Below are 16,960 nucleotides of genomic sequence, written 5' to 3' on the forward strand. Positions count from 1 at the left end.
AAGATTGAGGCGGTTGGACAAGTAAAGGTGGAACCCAGCTGATAAATTCGGAGCTAAATTACCAACATTTATGTCTCTTCGCCCTCATAGTGAATGGAAGCAGCAATTTGAGTAAAGTATACTGATGGTGGAGTGTAAACTATGACGATGCCGAGACAGACGACAATGTCGTTTCGGAGCAATTCGTTCTGTAAAGTGTTACTTGAAAATACAAGTCGTACATTCAAAACGAATTTGATAAAGAGAGGCTAATATTGTCGATGTGAAATAATTCGTGTACAACCTGATGTTGCTCTACATCGTACATCGTACAAGAAAGCGAGATTGGAGGGACAGGGCGTTCTGAAAGGATGGTGGATCGGCTTCAAGGCAGCGAAATTTTACAGTGGCTGCACGGCTCTGTTGCCAGTTGGTCTTTGGGTCTGATTCTCGCTCAGGGAGTTTCACTGGTTCAAGTGCCGGATCAGCCCCGTTGTGTCCCCATTTTTGGTCAAAAATCACCAATTGGCTTCTCACAGCTTTTCAGCGGTTTTGACTTATCTCCAGCAGAGCATGTTTGAGCGCCAGAGGACAGAATGCAGAGGGTTTGTCCACGCAACACACTGAGACGAAATGAAGACAAGTTTTCTAGAAATTATACTGACTGAAGCCGGCAAATTAATTTATCCCAACTCAGGCGATCTCACGGGTACAGAATACAAAAGGTAAAGGATGCTGAATTGGACTGGAACCAAATCCCTGATTTCCCACCGGCAGGCGAAGATACTAACACTGAAATACTAATGCACACACAACTGCAGGCTGCACGTGTAGCGTTGGGTACATGTCCAGAACATGCAGTCTGGCAGAGTTCCCGTGATAACCCTATGCAGTCTGCTCCACTGCCGTGCAGTTCCTGTGGGTTACGTAAGGAGTGGGTCAAACATAGCCGTGTAATTCAATGGGGGCTAGAAACCACCTCACATCGCCACTGTGAAATGCTCAAATAAATAAGAGCTGTAGTTACCAGGCAGTGTTTACTCCCTCAGAGCATAAAGGATAATCCAGCCCATTGTTCACCTAAAAGATTTCACGACATGAGACTGAATTTATTTTAACCTGTACTTTAAATTCTGCTCAATCACAGAATTTGGAGATTTATACTATTTTTCTTTGCATGCATCTCTCTATCTCTGTCTGTGTTTCTTCTTTCTCTCTATTTCCCCTGATGGACTTATCAGGCTTCCTTGAACGGCCAGGTCTGGAAACCCGGGATGGGACAAGGCTGTCGGATCTTCAGTCCAGTTGCTTTATTTCGACGGGATGAGCTTTGCTATTTTTCGTCTCCGCTTTCGGAAAATATAAACCCAGATGGAAATTCCCCTCCTCGGGTCCCGTCACCTCCCGGTAAAGGAAATGAACCCGATCTATCACTCGTCTTAATATCTGTATTCTCATTGCTTAAGAATAAAATTATGGGGCTACAGCTATTCTCAGGACACATTTTAGAAATTAACACATAACAGACTTATTCGGAAAAGTGGGATTAAAGGGCAGGTGATAACCTGGGCACATAATTGGCTAAAGGGAAGGAGGCAGAGAGCAGTGGTGAACGGATGTTCTTCTCACTGGAGAGAAATATGCAGTGTGATCCCAGGGGTCGGTGTTTGGACTATTGCTTTTCTTGTTTTTATAAATGACTTGGATGTGGGAATAGGGAGTACGATTTCGAAGTTTGGGGATGATACAAAACTTGGCAACGTAGCAAATAGTGAGGAAGATAGTAGCAGATTTCAGGAGGACATGGACAGACTCGTGAAACGGGAAGTCACGTGACAGATTTAACGCAGATCAGTTTGAAGTGATGCACTTTTGGAAGAAGAACAATTTATGGCTGGTTGCAAGAGCAGAGTGACCTGGGGTGCATATTCACAAAACAGGGCAAGTTGATAAGGCGGTTAAGCAAGCGAATGGGGTAATTCGCTTTGTAAATAGGACATTGAATAAAGAAACAAGGAAGTCATACTAAACCATTACAAATCATTGGTTAGGCTCAGCTGGAATATATTGTACGGTTCTGGGCACCACACTTTAGAATGAAAAGGCATTGAAGAGGATTCAGAGCAGGTTGACCTGGATAATACCAGGGTTGAGGAACTTCAGTTATGTGGAGAGATTGGAGAAGCTGGAATTATTCCACTTACAGCAGAGAAGGTTAAGGAGTGAATCTAATGGATGTATTCAAAGTAACGAGGGGTTTTTGAAATATCAAGGAGGTAGGAATTGCTTCCTCTGGCAAGTGGGTCAGTAACCAGAGGTCATAGATTTAAAATAATTGGCAAAAGAACTAGAGGGGAGTTGAGGAGAATTTTAACCGTGAAATTCGGTTTTCTATTCCCTTATGAATATCGCAGATTATAATGTCCAGGCGGGGTGGGACTGAATGGGGGATAGAGTGCGGAGATTGGAATGGAAGCTCATCAGAATGAACTTGGTCTCATCAGTTTTTGTTATTTTTCCTACCAGTTGCCCGAAGCAGGCGGTGAACCTTCTTCTCGAGAGAGGATCGTCATTTCAGTTCAGAAGGAAAAAGGTATCAAGAAAATCGGGTGACACAGACACGGAATGATCCGAGACTGACAGCAATTCCCATTTAAACTGACACAGACACGGAATGATCCGGGACTTACAGCACATCCCTTTTAAACAGACACAGGCACGGAATGATCCGGACATAAATCATCATTATGGTACATAAGTTTTTCTTACGTTGACCATAAGATTTGCTCCTTTTTGCAATGACTCCGCTTTTCTCTTTGACTCTTCGCGGCCATTCTCATTTCAACACGTTCGTGGAAGGAACTTTTGCTGATTTCAGCAAACAACGCAAAAACCTCTGCCCGCCGTTTCGAGAAGGATGGGACTTCAACCAGACCTGCTGAATGAGGGAAAGAAGACTTAAAACACAATAACGACGAGGGTGGGATTCGAACCCACGCGTGCAGAGCACAATGGATTAGCAGTCCATCGCCTTAACCTCTCGGCCACCTCGTCACATGAGGAAGCCTGCGAAATCCCTTTTATTCAAAATGAAAATACTGGTTATGTTGCCAATCTGAAATAAAAACAGTAAATGTGGATATCCTCAGCAGGTCAGGCAGAATCTTTCGATATAGAAACAGAGTTGACGTTTCAGGTCGATGACCATCACATGAGTATTACATCACACTCCTGACTTGCGCCTTGCAGATCGGAGAACAGCTTTGGAGAGTCACGAGGTGAGTCACTCACCGCAGAACATCCAGCCTCTGACCTGCTCTTACAGCCACAGTATTTATGTGGCTGGCCCAGTTAAGTTTCTGGTCAATGGTGATCCTCAGGATGTTACTCGGGGGGATTCGGCGATGGTAATGCCATGGTAATGGTAATCTCCCACAGAAGAGATTTACTGGAAATATTCCAGGGATGAGCGTCTTTAGTTACATGGATAGACTGGAGAAGCTGAGGTTGTTCTCCTTCGAACAGAGACGGTTGCGAGGAGATTTGATAGAAGTATTCAAAATCATGAAGAGAGTAGATAGAGAGAAACTGATCCCGTTGGCGGAAGGGTCAAGGACCAGAGCACATAGATCTCAGGTCTTTGGCAAAAGAACCAAAGTTGAAGGAAAAACTTTTTTTACACAGCGAGTGGTTATGATGTGGAATGCACCGCCCGAGGGGGTCTTGGAGGCAGATTCAATCATGGCCTTCAAAAGGGAACTGGATAAGTATTTGAAAGGAAAAAATACAGGGCTACAGTGAAAGGGCGGGGGAGTGGGTCTTGCTGGATTGCTCTTGCAGAGAGCCGGCAAGGACTCAATGTGCCGAATGGCCTCTTTCCGTGCTGTAACATTTCTATGATTCTATTCTATTTGTAGGAGGCGATGCAAAACGACCGGAGCGTGACGTCAATCGACCTGCTCATGTGCATTCCCTGATAATGAATCCTCGAGTGAGGGAAAGAAGAAATTCATAATTATGGTACATATTTTTTATCTTATGCTGACCATAAGAGATACTTGGTTTACCAGGGGGCCATTCTGCACTTTGATTGATAATTCACCTGGATCACACCTTACAGTCCCAACACCTCCGTGCAAGAAATAGTTTAGGTGCTAATTTGACTTTGCTGATTTGAGCAAACAGATGTTCGCCAGCAATGCGGAAAGGCACTTCTTAGAAAAGAAGGATTTTTGGTGAAGAGACCAAACTGAACAGCGCCAGCAAATTCTTACAGCGGTGGAATTCGAACCCTTGCAATTCAGAGATCAAATCTAACATTTTCGAAAACTAAGCCACTGTCCCACATGGAAATCGATTCGTTGCGGCTGAAAGATGTCATAGAGCTGAAACGTTACCTCTGGCTCTTTCTCCACAGGCGCTGCCTGACCTGCTGAGTGTTTTCAGCATTTTCTGGTTTCATTTTTGTGATTTCACAATGGCTGTTTTCCTGAAAACACCCAATTTGACTCAAGGACGCAGCTCGCACTTCACTTTCCCCACGCGCTTTAAAGTCTGTCGTTTCGGAACAAAATCCCCTCCGCGCCGGACATTCAAAGGATCTTTCGCTCACGGCCAACCTCCTGTAATCCACACTTTTTCGCCACTGCCGCTCTTTGCATTTCTCCTCATTCCTTTTCAATCATACATTTCCACAGACCTGTTAAAATCAAGTGGAACATTTCCGAACTTCCTGCACCGCCCAGATTGCCAAAAGTGCACATTTCAGCCGTCATTCGCAGCTATGTCGCGCAGCCCGTCTCTCCCACACATCAACTGCTCGGGGAAAAGCGCCAACGACCATGGAAACAAAACCCAGTTCTTCAGTTCACATCCCCCGTGTCACAAGATACCCCATGGAAATTTCACGGAGAAGTATGCCGCTGTCCTTCCGATTGCCAGCCCTGCTTTCTTCGTTCTTGTCTCTGGAGCACTCTCGCAGGTGGGAATGTTTCAAGGCACAAATGAACATTGGTGCGAACGGGACATGTGCCCCCGAGAAACAGCGGTCGATGTGGAGCAAACTTAAAGACATAAGAATGTGAAAGTGAATTTTAGAGTCGGTAAGGCCGGTAAGGAAAAAAATCTGGAAGAAGCGGCGGGTCTGAATTTTGGATCTTTCAGCAGAGACACATGAGAGAACAAAGACAGGATACAGACAAAGGTGTTGGAGGCAGAAAGAAAAAGAACGAATTAAGAGGAATGAAAAGAGAGTGAAAGAAAGGATGGGATAGAAGGCGATGAAAGAAAGAAAGAAAGAAAGAAAGAAAGAAAGACGGGAGAAAGAAAGACAACCGTGCAATACTCACCCGGCAAACGGGCGCTGCTCCCAATCGGCTGCACTTCGCCCGACTGACCCTCGTCCCATTCACAACATCCTACAATATACCGTCAATGCTGTGCAGTGAAACAGAGTGTTTAAAGGTATAAAGACACTCACACCGTCCTACAATACACTTTCAATACCTGTGCAGTGAGACAGCGAGTTTCAAGGTATAGAGACACTCACACACCGTCCTACGATACACTTTCAATACATGTGCAGTGAGACAGCGAGTTTAAAGGTATAGAGACACTCACACACCGTCCTACGATACACTTTCAATACATGTGCAGTGAGACAGCGAGTTTAAAGGTACAGAGACACTCACCTTTTTGTTCAAAAGTAGCACATCCCAGGAATATTAGAGACCGAGGGTCAGTTTCCCTCTCCTGATGTAGCTGAGGCTTGTCAGTCAAGAGTCCCCTCCTCCCAGTATTGGCTGTGGAGGAAGTACAGTGTAGATTTAATGGAATACCTTCAGCCTGACCGAGGTTAGGCTGACTGGCCAGTAATTACTCGATCTATCCCTTTCTCCCTTTTTAAACAACGGTACATCTTTAGCAGTCCTCCAATCCTCCGGCATCACACCTGTAACCAGGGAGGATTGGAAAATGATGGTCAGAGCATCCGTTATTTCCTTTCTTGCTTCTATTAACAACCTGGGATATATTTCATCCGGGCCTGGGGATTCAGGTGGAATGATTTGGGGATTTTCTATTTTCTGTTTGCAAAAGTTTGCACCGCAGGTCAAGATCACAAGTCTCGGTCAAAATTAGGACCACTTCCGGGTTTAAACCTCAAATCGTGAATTATACCACAACCCCAACGAGCCCAAAAACAAATAAATTAACGTGTTACGGACACATTCTACGAGAGGTCTGTCTGTACAATGAAAGGGTGTTTTTGATCAGTCATTCTGTTATCCGTTTCCTCCTGAAACTTGAACAAATACAAATTCCACACTCTTATTTTGTCGTTTAATTCCACAAATTAGGTGAAAAAAATGAATTACGGAAGGCACTGCTGGGAGTTGAACCCAGGATCTCCAATTTACAAGACAGATGCTTTAACCAACTAAGCCACAGCGCCACTTGATACCATTGTTCGCCCACCTCCTCTCACTAATATCTATCAGTGACACGTTACTGTCTGTTTGGGGTTCAGACCGTTTTATCTTTGTCCATTTCGCTTGTCCGTTTCCCTGTGCATCCCAATTTCGCCTGCATTTCTCTCTGTTCAACTTTGTGTATCCCTCAGTGCGTTGATACACGGATGATTATGTGTGCTTGTGTTTGTTACATTAAATAAATTAGGGGTTCAGACAATTCTCGCTCTGACATTGGACAACTATTGACCCAAACTTTACAGCGAAGTGTTGTTTATTATGGTGCCGAAACTAAAAAATCGTAAGAGGTCCAAAAAGGGAAAAGGAGATAAACTTGTGAGGGAAAATATTGACAACAATCAAGGTTTTTACACGTATATTAAGAGAAAGAAGGGTGACTAAGAGTAACGTGGGCCCCTTAAAGACAGATGGAGGTGATATTGTAATTGAAAATCAGGAAATGCCAGAGTTGATAAATATTTACTTTTCATCGGTCTTCACAGAAATGGATGGAGCTAACATACCAGAGAGACGAGGAAAACTGAAAATAAATCAAGGGGATTCGTATAAGTAAAATAATGGTAATGGAGAAAATAATGAGACGAAAGATAGACAAATCTCCAGTACCTGATGGTTACCATCCCAGGGGACGAAGAGGAATAGGCGAGGAAATTGTACATGTTTTAGTCATGATCGTTCAAAAGCCTCTTGATTCAGGAATTGTTCCTTTGATTGAAACATTGTCACTCTCACTCCATTATTTAGGATGGGTAGGAGAGATAAAGTTAGAAATTAAAGACCCATTAGTCTGAAGTCTGTTGTGGGGGAGTTACCAGTATCTGTTATTAGGGAAATAATGACTGAACACTTGGATAAATATGACGTCATCAGCGAGAGCCAGCATGGATTTGTAAAGGGTAAGTCAAGTCTAACAAAACTAGTTGAACTTTTTGAAGGTGTAACTAACGTGGTAGATAATGGAGTTTCCTTGGGTGTTATATAATATTCACTTCCAGATGCATTCGATAAGGTACCACATAAGAAGCTGTGAACAACAATGAGAGTGCGTAGAATTTAAGGCAACCTAATGAAATGGGTTCGGAGTTGGTTAGAAGGTGGAAGACAGAGAGCCAGAATAATAAGGTATGTACTCAAATTGGCAGGATGTGATCAGTGCTGGGGCATCAGCTTTTGACTATATGTATAAATAACGTAGGTGAAGGAATAGGAAGCCGTATCGCCACGTTTGTCGCTAGCATCAAATTAGATAGCACAGTGAGTAGCGTTTCTGGGTGTATAAGGTTGTGGTGCAATCGGTCAGCCTGCGGTAATTAGAGGACTCTAGAAATACCCAGGTTATGAATTCGAGTCGCACCTTGGATAGACAAACCTTCCAATCCGAGCATTTGACCGGAGTTCAAGGTGCAACTGGCATGTTCCATAAGGCATCTACTTCTCAGTGTTCCTTTGTAGGCACTTGTGGTTACTTGAGTTCCTCTGGCCGACCGTCTTGCATTAGCAGGTGCGAGTTTACTTGTTTATAAGGGAAGAGGGGGCGATCAGCGACAGCTGATATGGCAAAGCGGCCTACACGAGGTCCTTAAATCTAAAGAGCCAAACATACAATTCTTCTTTTCGTTGAGTGGATATTCGTCGATTGGAAGTTTCGTGTGAGGAAAATTTGGAAGGGAAATCTGCTGCCTGGTGTCACTGTGTAACGGTTGAAACTATTCAGCTTACAGATATTAATACGCTGAAAGGTCGAGAGGTTTATTCCAGCTCCCGTGTGGGACAAGTTTAGCTTTTGGGCCACTGGGTAAAGCGTTATTTTAATTGGAGCTAACGACTGACAAGACATTTGGCACAAACACGAAGGATTTTAAACTCACGAGTTCACTGTCCATGTTTCTTAGATCATGTTCAATAAAATCAAGGATACCCCTCAACACGTGACTGAGAATTTTATAACAGGGACCCTCACCCCCGTTCGACGTCTTCGAGGGATGATTCAGAGTCCTCTTATGAATATTTAAGATGGGAACTTAACGACGAGCGAGCCTGGGTAGCTCAGTCGTTAAAGCATTAAACTTTTAAAGCGGGTAGTGATATCAGAGTCCAGTGTTCAAGCTATAAATTTTGAAACAGCTGGTAAGTTCTGCCTTTGTTGCGGAGCAACAGCTCCGGGACAGACGATGCCTGTGATGTGTTGTCAAAGCTTCGGTGGTGTCTTCTTTCCCAGGGATGGGCAGCAATGCGCTGTCTGTAGCGGAAATTGCAGCTTCCCGCCAGCAACGTGTGATTGGAGAGAGCGGGGCCGAAAGAGGGGCTTAATGTTGTTTCTGTCGTGGCCTCAATCAATCCGGGAGCTGGGGAACATCAAACATCGAAAAACTGATGTTTGTTGCCGCGGCCGCAATGCTGTCTATAACTGTGGTTATTAACCGAAGCTGCACTTCAGGAGCCTTCAATGATCTCTCACAAATCAGCTGAAATTATTCGCAATGTGCAGCTTTGAGAGGGGCTTTCTGCACCGTCAGTGCAGGAAACGTGAGTGGGTGTTAAACACTGTCTGTATATGTGTAGTGTTTGAGTTTGTTTTGAACTATACAGAGAATGGAAAATATACCTGTTCTGTGAGGTGTGGTATTTTATTCACATTTGACCACAGACTGAATTCTTGCTTTTTTCACACGAATTGAATTTTAGTGGGTAACGTTTTCAAAATGTTTCTGCCTGGTTTCGCGTGTTCGGCGAACGTGATAACCACTACACTACAGAAACGCTGTTACACACAATCTTATAGGAAACCCTCAGATGATAGCTGCCGTCTGCAAATGCTCTCAGTGTGGGAGACGGGTCCCTGTCCCGTTCAGGGGATTAACTTCTACAAAATAGTTTACTGTATTAATTTCGCAATACTCATTAAACTCTGAAAAAAGACGAATAGTTGTTCAAATCGCCATTAATCAACTAATAAGTATTTGTTTCAGGCTGACGGAAATCCTAACTTTTTTTTTCATGTATTCATTCACCAGGCAGAATGTAGAAAGTTCAGAGGGGATGTGAAAGAGGAAATAAGAGGGTCAAAGAGAGAGTACAAGAATAGACTGGAGGCCAACATAAAAGGGAATCCAAAAGTCTTCCACAGGCATGTAAACATTAAACGGGTCGTAAGAGCCCTACTCTGATTAGTGACCATAAAGGAGATCTACTCATGGAGGCAGAGTGGGTGGCTCAGGGACTAAATGAATACTTTGCATTTGTCTTTACCAAAGATGAAGATGCTGCCAGAGTTACAGTATAGGAAGATATAGCTGAGATACCAGATGGGCGAAACATTGATTAAAAAAGAGGTACTTGAAAGGCTATCTGCACTTAAAGTGGATAAGTCACCCGATCCGGATGGGATGCATCTTAGGTTGCTGATATAAGTAAGAGGGGAAATTGCAGAGGTACTGGCCATAATCATCCAAATATCCAAAGATACGGCGGTGGTGCAGAGGAGCGGAGAATTGCAAATGTTACACCCTTGTTCAAGAAAGAGTGCAAGGGTGAACCCAGCAACAAGAGGCCAGTCAGGTAACATCAGTGTTGGGGAAACTTTTTGAAACCATAATCCGGGACAGAATTCACAATCACTTGGACGAGTGTGGATTGATTAGGGAAAGCCGGCACGGATTAGTTAAAGGCAAAACGAGTTTAACTAACCTGATGGAATATTTTGATGAGATAACAGAGAGGGTCGGTGAAGGCAATGCAGTTGATACGGTGTATATGGACTTTGAAAAGGCATTTAATAAAGTGCCCCACTGTAGGCTTATCAGTAAGATTGTGGCCCATGGATAAAGGGGGCAATAGAAACATGGATACAGAATTGGCTAAGGGACAGGAAACAGAAAGTAGTGGTGAGCGGTTGTTTTGTGGACTGGAGGGAGGTGTACAGTGTTGTTCCCCAGGGGTTAGTGATGGGACCACTGCTTTTCTTGATATATATTAATGACTTGGACTTGGGTGTACTGGGCACAACTTCAAAATTTGCAGATGACACAAAATTTGGAATGGCGGTAAACACTGTGAAGGATAGCGATACACCTCAAGAGGCGATAGACAGACTGGCTGCATGGCGGACACATGGCAGATGAAATTTAACGCAGAAACATGCATAGTGATACATTTCGGTAGGAAGAACGAGGAGAGGCAATATAAACTAGAGGGCACAAATCTAAAAGGGGCACAGGTTCAGAGAGTTCTGGGGGTTTATGTGCACACTTCTTTGAAGGTGGCAGAGCAGGTTGAGAAAGCCGTTAAAAATCATACGGGATCCTGGGCTTTAGAAATAGAGGCATAGAGTAAAAAAGCATGGACGTTATGATGAACCATTATCAAACACTGGTTTGGCCACAACTGGAGTATTGTGTCCAGTTCTGTGCACCGCTCTTTCGGAAAAATGTGAAGGCCTTCGAGAGGGTGCAGAAAAGATTTACTGGAATGATTCCAGGGATGAGAGACTTTAGTTACTTGGATAGACTGGAGAAGTTGCGTTGTTCTCCTTGGAACAGAGACGGTTGCGAGTAGAATTTATTAAGGTATTCAAAATGATGATGGGTCTCGACAGAATAGATGGAGAGAAACTGTTCTCATTGGCAGAAGGGTCAAGAAACAGAGGACATAGATTTCAGGTGACTGGCAAAAGAACCAAAGGTGACATGAGAAAAAAGTTCTTTACACAGCGAATGGTTAGGACCTGGAATGCACTGCCCGAGGGGGTGGTGGAGGCAGATTCAATCATGGCCTTCAAAAAGGAACTGGATAATTACTTGAAAGGAAAAGAATTGCACAGCTACGGGGAAACGGTGGGGGAGTGGGACGATCTGGATTGCTGTTATATAGAGCCGAATGGCCTCCTTCCGTGCTGCAACCTTTCTCCGAAATCTATGATTTCATGGGAAGTGACCGTCGCTGGCAATGCCAGCATTTATTGTGTATCCCTAATTGGCCTTGAGAAGGTGACGGTGAGCCGTCTTCATGAACCGCTGAAGTCCGTGTGGTGAAGGTTCTCCCACAGTGCAGTTAGGCAGGTAGTTCTAGGATTTTGACCCAGCGCCAAGTGAGCATGGTGTGTGACTTGGAGGGGAACGTGCAGGTGGTGTTGTTCCCATGCGCCTGCTGCTCTTGTCCTTCTAGCTGGTAGAGGTCGCGGGTTTGGGTGGTGCTGTCGAAGAAGCCTTGGCGAATTGCATTGCTACAGTGCATCTTGTAGATGGTACACACTGCAGCCACGGTGCGCTGGAGGGAGTGAATGTTAAAGATGGTGGCTAGGGTGCCAATTAATCGGGCTGCTTTGTCCTGGATGGTGCCTAGCTTCTTGATTGTTGTTGAAGATGCATTCGTCCAGGCATGTGGAGGGTATTCCATCACACTCCTGACTTGTGCCTTGTAGATGGTAGAAAGATTTTGGAGAGTCATGAGCTGAGTCACTCGCCGTAGAATGCCCAGCCTCTGACCTGCTATTGTAGCCACAGTATTTAAGTTTTTTTATATATATTCGTTCATGGGATGTGGGCGTCGCTGGCGAGGCCAGCATTTATTGCCCATCCCTAATCACCCTTGAGTGGTGGTGGTGAGCCGCTTTCTTGAACCGCTGCAGTCCGTGTGGTGAAGGTTCTCCCACAGTGCTGTTAGGCAGGGAGTTCCAGTATTTTCACCCAGCAGTGATGAAGGAACGGCGATATATTTCGAAGTCGGGATGGTGTGTGACTTGGAGGGGAATGTGCAGGTGGTATTGTTCCCATGAGCCTGCTGCCATTGTCATTCTTGGTGGAAAAGGTCGTAGGTTTGGGAGGTGCTGTCGAAGAAGCCTTGGCGAATTGCTGCAGTGCATCCCAAAGATTGTACACACTGCAGCCACTGTGGGTCGGTGGTGAAGGGAGTGAATGTTTCGGGTGGTGGATGGGTGCCAATTAAGCGGGCGGCTTTGTCCTGGATGGTGTCGAGCTTCTTGAGTGTTGTTGGAGCTCCACTCATGCAGGCCAGTGGACAGTATTCCATCACACTCCTGACTTGTGCCTTGTATATGGGGAAAGGCTTTGGGAGTCAGGAGGTGAGTCGCTCGCCGCAGAATACTCAGCCTCTGACCTGCTCTTGTAGCCGCACTATTTATATCGATGGTCCAGTTATGTTTCTGATCAATGGTGAACCCAGGATGTTGATGATGGGGGATACGGCGATGGTAATGCCGTTTAATGTCAAGGGGAGGTGGTTCGACTCTCTCTTGTTGGAGATGGTCATTGCCTGGCACTTGTCTGGCGCCAATGTTACTTGGCACTTATCAGCCCAAGCCTGGATGTTGTCGAGGTCTTGCTGAATGCGGGCTCGGACTGCTTCATTATTTGCGGGATTGCGAATGGAACTGAACACTGTGCAATCATCAGCGAACGTCACCATTTCTGACCTTATGATGGAAGGAAGGTCATTGATGAAGCAGCTGAAGATGGTTGGGCCTAATGCACTGCCCTGAAGAACTCCTGCAACAATGCCTTGGGGGTGAGATGATTGACCTCCAACAACCACTCCCATCTTCCTTTGTGCTTGGTATAAATCCAGCCACTCGAGAGTTTTCCCCTGATTCCCATTGACTTCAATTTTACTAGGGTTCCTTGGTGCCACACTCGGTCAAATGCTGCCTTGATATCAAGGGTCTGTACCTCTCACCTCACCTCTGGAATTCAGCTCTTTTGTCCATGTTTGGACCAAGGCTGGAATGAGGTCTGGAGCTGAGTGGTCCTGGCGGAACCCAAACGAGCATCGGTGAGCAGTTTATTGGTGAGTAAGTGCCGCTTAATAGCATTGTCGACGACACCTTCCATCACTTTGCTGATGATCGAGAGTAGACTAATGGGGCGCTAATTGGCCGGATTGGATTTGTCCTGCTTTTTTGGACAAGACATACCTGGGCAATTTTCCACATTGTCGGGTAGATGCCAGTGTTGTAGCTGTACTGGAACAGCTTGGCGAGAGGGGCGGTTAGTTCTGGAGCACAAGACTTCAGCACGACAGCCGGGATGTTGTCCGGGCCCATCGCCTTTGCTGTATCCAGTGCACTCCAGCCGTTCCTTGATATCACGTGGAGTGAATCGAGCTGGCTGAAGATTGGCTTCTGTGATTTTGGAGATATCGGAAGGAGGCCCAGATGGATCATCCACACGGCACTTCTGGCCGAAGATGGTTGCAAACGCTTCAGCCTTGTCTTTTGCACTCACGTGCTGGGGTCTGCCATCATTGAGGATGGGGAGGTTTACAGAGCCTCCTCCTCCCATTACTTGTTTAATTATCCACCACCATTCACGACTGGATGTGGCAGGACTGCAGAGCTTTGATCTGATCCGTTGGTTGTGTAATCGCTTAGCTCTTTCTATAGCATGTTGCTTCCGCTGTTTCGCTTGCATGTAGTCCTGAGTTGTCGCTTCACCAGGTTGAAACCTCATTATTTGGACGCCTGGTGTTGCTCCTGGCATGCTCTTCTGCACTCCTCATTGAACCAGGGTTGATCCACTGGCTTGTTGTTAATGGTAGAGTGAGGGATATGCCGATCCATGAGATTACAGATTGTGCTGCTGCTGATGGCCCACAGCAACTCATGGATGCCCAGTTTTGAGCTGCTGGATCTGTTCTGCATCTATCCCATTTAGCACAATGGTAGTGTCACACAACACGTTGGATGGTATCCTCAGTGCGAAGACGGGACTTCTTCACCATGAGGACTGTGCAGTGGTGTCATGGAACAGATGCATTTGCGACAGGTAGTTTGGTGAGGACGAGGTCAAGTCAGTTTTTCCCTCGTGTTGGTTCGCTCAACACCCAACGCAGGCCCACTCTCGCAGCTATATTCATCAGGATTCGACCAGCTCGGTCAGCAGTGGACATTGAAGTCTCCCACCCAGAGGACATTCTGTGCCCTTGCTCCCCTCATTGCTTCCTCCAAGTGGTGCTCAACATGGAGGATAACTGATATCATCAGCTGAGGGAGGACGGTAGCTGGTAATCAGCAGGAGGTTTCCTTGCCCATGTTTGACCTTATGCCATGAGTTTTCATGGGGTCCAGAGTCAATGTTGAGGACCACCCAGGGCCACTCCCACCTGACTGTATATCACTCTACCGCCACCTCTGGTCGGATCTGTCCTGCCGGTGGGACATGACATACCCAGGGATGGTGATGGAAGAATCTGGGACGTTGGCTGAAAAGCATGATTCTGTGAGCATGGCTGTGTCAGGCTCTTGCTTGACTCGTCTGTGGGACAGCTCCCCCAATTTTGGCACAAGTCTCCAGATGTTAGTGAGGAGGGCGTTGCGGGGGAGCTGGGCTTGTTTTGACCTTTGTCGTGTCCCGTGCCGAGTGGTCCGTCCGGTTTAATTCTTATTATGATTTTTTTTTCAGCGGGATTTATACAGCTGAGTTGCTTGCTGGGCCATTTCAGAGGGCAATTAAGAATCAACCACATTGCTGTGGGTCTGGAGTCACATATAGGCCACACCGGGTAAGGACGGCAGGTTTCCTTCTTTGAAGAATATTCGTGAAGCAGATGTGTTTTCACGACAATCCGGTAGTTTCATAGCAACCCATTACTGATACCAGTATTTTAATTCCAGATTTTATTTAATTAATTGAAATTAAATTCCTCAGCTGCCATGGCGGGATTTGAACTTATGACTTGGAGAATTATTCAGCCAGGCCTGCTGGATTACTATTTCAGTAACATCACCACTCTGCTACCGTACCGTATCTGGACAATAACATATTGATTTCACTCTGTTTATTAATTAGTATTAAAAGACCCGCATTCCCACCGGTCACACGGAGATGGGGCCTATTTTTAATAAACTATTAAAGGTGACGTTGGTTCTAAAAAATAAAAGTGACGAAAAAAGCAAAAAAAAAACAAATAATGCGATTTGGTTCCAGTTTGGTTGTGATGAAGAAATAAAGTTGTCGTTGGACCCAGTCTCACCTTTATTCTGCCATTAAAAACAGGCCCATCCGTGTGAGCCGTGCGAATGCGGGTTGATGTTCGGGAGCTCGTGGGCCACGGACTCTGCCTCAGGCTGATTGGGACATTCCGTTACTGCGGGTTAAACAGCTCTGCTGTAAAAAGGGGAAGTCGGCTTTCCCTTATCACTTACTAAGGAGAGTTCGCTTGTTATAATGGAGGGGTTGGGGAGTCTTGTTTTGTTATTTGTTGTAATCTGTTCAGCTAAGTCGCCCTCTCTTCTTTTCCCCGCCGATAAATGTTGGTTGTCTCCTAAAAACCGCAAAGACTGCGGATTTCCGGGCATTAAAGCTAGTGAGTGTTTGCAGAGAGGCTGCTGCTTGGATGCGGGGAATCGGAATGCGCCGCCGTGTTTCTATTCACTGGACAATCTGCCAGGTGGGTGCATTCTTGGTCTGTCTATATTCTGGGCCAGGACTTTCCAGGGTCACCCGCAATCCAGCTGAACGCGGTTTCCCTGGACAGTTTCACACCTCTCCTTCCTGTCCTACAACGCCAGTTCGAAATTCAAACGTTTCCAGTCCGGAGAGTAGAACCGGTGTTGGGATTGGGAGCTTCCAATCCCGCAGAGTAGATTTGATGGTGGGATTGGGGGGCTGTTAATCAAATACAGAAAGGGCAATAGTTAATCGCCCTTTGACCCAATATCTGCAGTTCGAATCATTCTACTGTTGCTCGATGACTTGGGAATCACACTGTGGAAGGGCAGAGTGAACGAGCTCCGGCCCCTGCTGCCACTGACCATTTGGATTTGATATTTGATTTCTATCGGAGATGCGGGCAATTTAAATCCAAGCAGCGCGGTGATGAGCTGCAGTTGGTCCACTGGTTTCCATTAGACAGATAATGGGGTGGGATAGAAACTGAAACATGGATGGGGTTTGTCCCCCTCCCGGTAACGGTTCCCTTGACCCTCCCCGTGGGGCAACTAACCGCCTTTCATTGCCTCTCTTGCAGTCTGCACCAAGGATGGGCGGGTCCTGATCGCGATCTCCAAGGATTTGACGCTGCCTCCTGTAAACCTAACAACCCTCCATCTGAAGGATGGAGACGGAGCTGAGTGCAGTCCAACCGTGGCCTCTGCAGACACTGTGCTCTTTCAGTTCGCAGTCACTGAATGTGGCGCTACTCAGCGGGTAGGTATTGCGGGCTGGGTGTCCCATCAATGTCTCAGATCGGGACTGATGGTCTTCTGTCTCTTGTAGCTGGATGGCGTGAACGTCCTGTATGAAACGGATGTGTTGGGTGAGTTTGAGATCTTGGATGGCGCTTTGGGATCGGTGACCCGGGACAGCCCTTTCAGGTGAGAATAGGAGCACATTCAGCGGGTAGAGACAGTGAGCAGCTGAATTCTCCAGCCGTGTCCGTTCTCTTGCAGGCTCCATGTCCAGTGCAGTTACAAGGGAAGCCAGGAGACTGATCTGCAGGTGAAGCCCAGAGTTTACACCCTTTCTCCACCACTGCCTGCC

At 46.0% G+C, this 16,960-nt stretch overlaps 1 protein-coding gene and 2 non-coding genes across 3 annotated transcripts; 1 reads left to right on the plus strand and 2 right to left on the minus strand.

Moving 5' to 3' along the window:
• Window positions 1-2,951: 2,951 nt before the first annotated feature.
• Window positions 2,952-3,033, minus strand: trnas-gcu (transfer RNA serine (anticodon GCU)). Its single transcript has one exon. It is a non-coding gene; the product is annotated as a tRNA-Ser (tRNA).
• Window positions 3,034-6,356: 3,323 nt separating this feature from the next.
• trnat-ugu (transfer RNA threonine (anticodon UGU)) lies at window positions 6,357-6,430 on the minus strand. The gene has a single exon. It is a non-coding gene; the product is annotated as a tRNA-Thr (tRNA).
• A 9,208-nt stretch (window positions 6,431-15,638) lies between these two features.
• On the plus strand, window positions 15,639-16,798 carry LOC137335555 (zona pellucida sperm-binding protein 4-like). Its single transcript, XM_068000870.1, has 3 exons — window positions 15,639-15,869; window positions 16,449-16,627; window positions 16,697-16,798. The coding sequence occupies exons 1-3, from the start codon at window positions 15,647-15,649 to the stop codon at window positions 16,796-16,798; spliced, it is 504 nt and encodes a 167-aa protein (XP_067856971.1). The 5' UTR covers window positions 15,639-15,646.
• The last annotated feature ends 162 nt before the right edge of the window (window positions 16,799-16,960 follow it).

The sequence above is a fragment of the Heptranchias perlo genome, chromosome 20, assembly GCF_035084215.1.
Source record: "Heptranchias perlo isolate sHepPer1 chromosome 20, sHepPer1.hap1, whole genome shotgun sequence".
In the NCBI taxonomy this organism is placed as follows: Eukaryota; Metazoa; Chordata; class Chondrichthyes; order Hexanchiformes; family Hexanchidae; genus Heptranchias; species Heptranchias perlo.

Coding starts and splice junctions, on each gene's coding strand:
- LOC137335555 (XM_068000870.1), top strand. CDS start 15,647: ATGGAGGGGTTGGGGAGTCTTGTTTTGTTATTTGTTGTAATCTGTTCA. Junction 15,870..16,448: donor TTCACTGGACAATCTGCCAG/GTGGGTGCATTC, acceptor CCTCTCTTGCAG/TCTGCACCAAGGATGGGCGG. Junction 16,628..16,696: donor AATGTGGCGCTACTCAGCGG/GTAGGTATTGCG, acceptor TGTCTCTTGTAG/CTGGATGGCGTGAACGTCCT.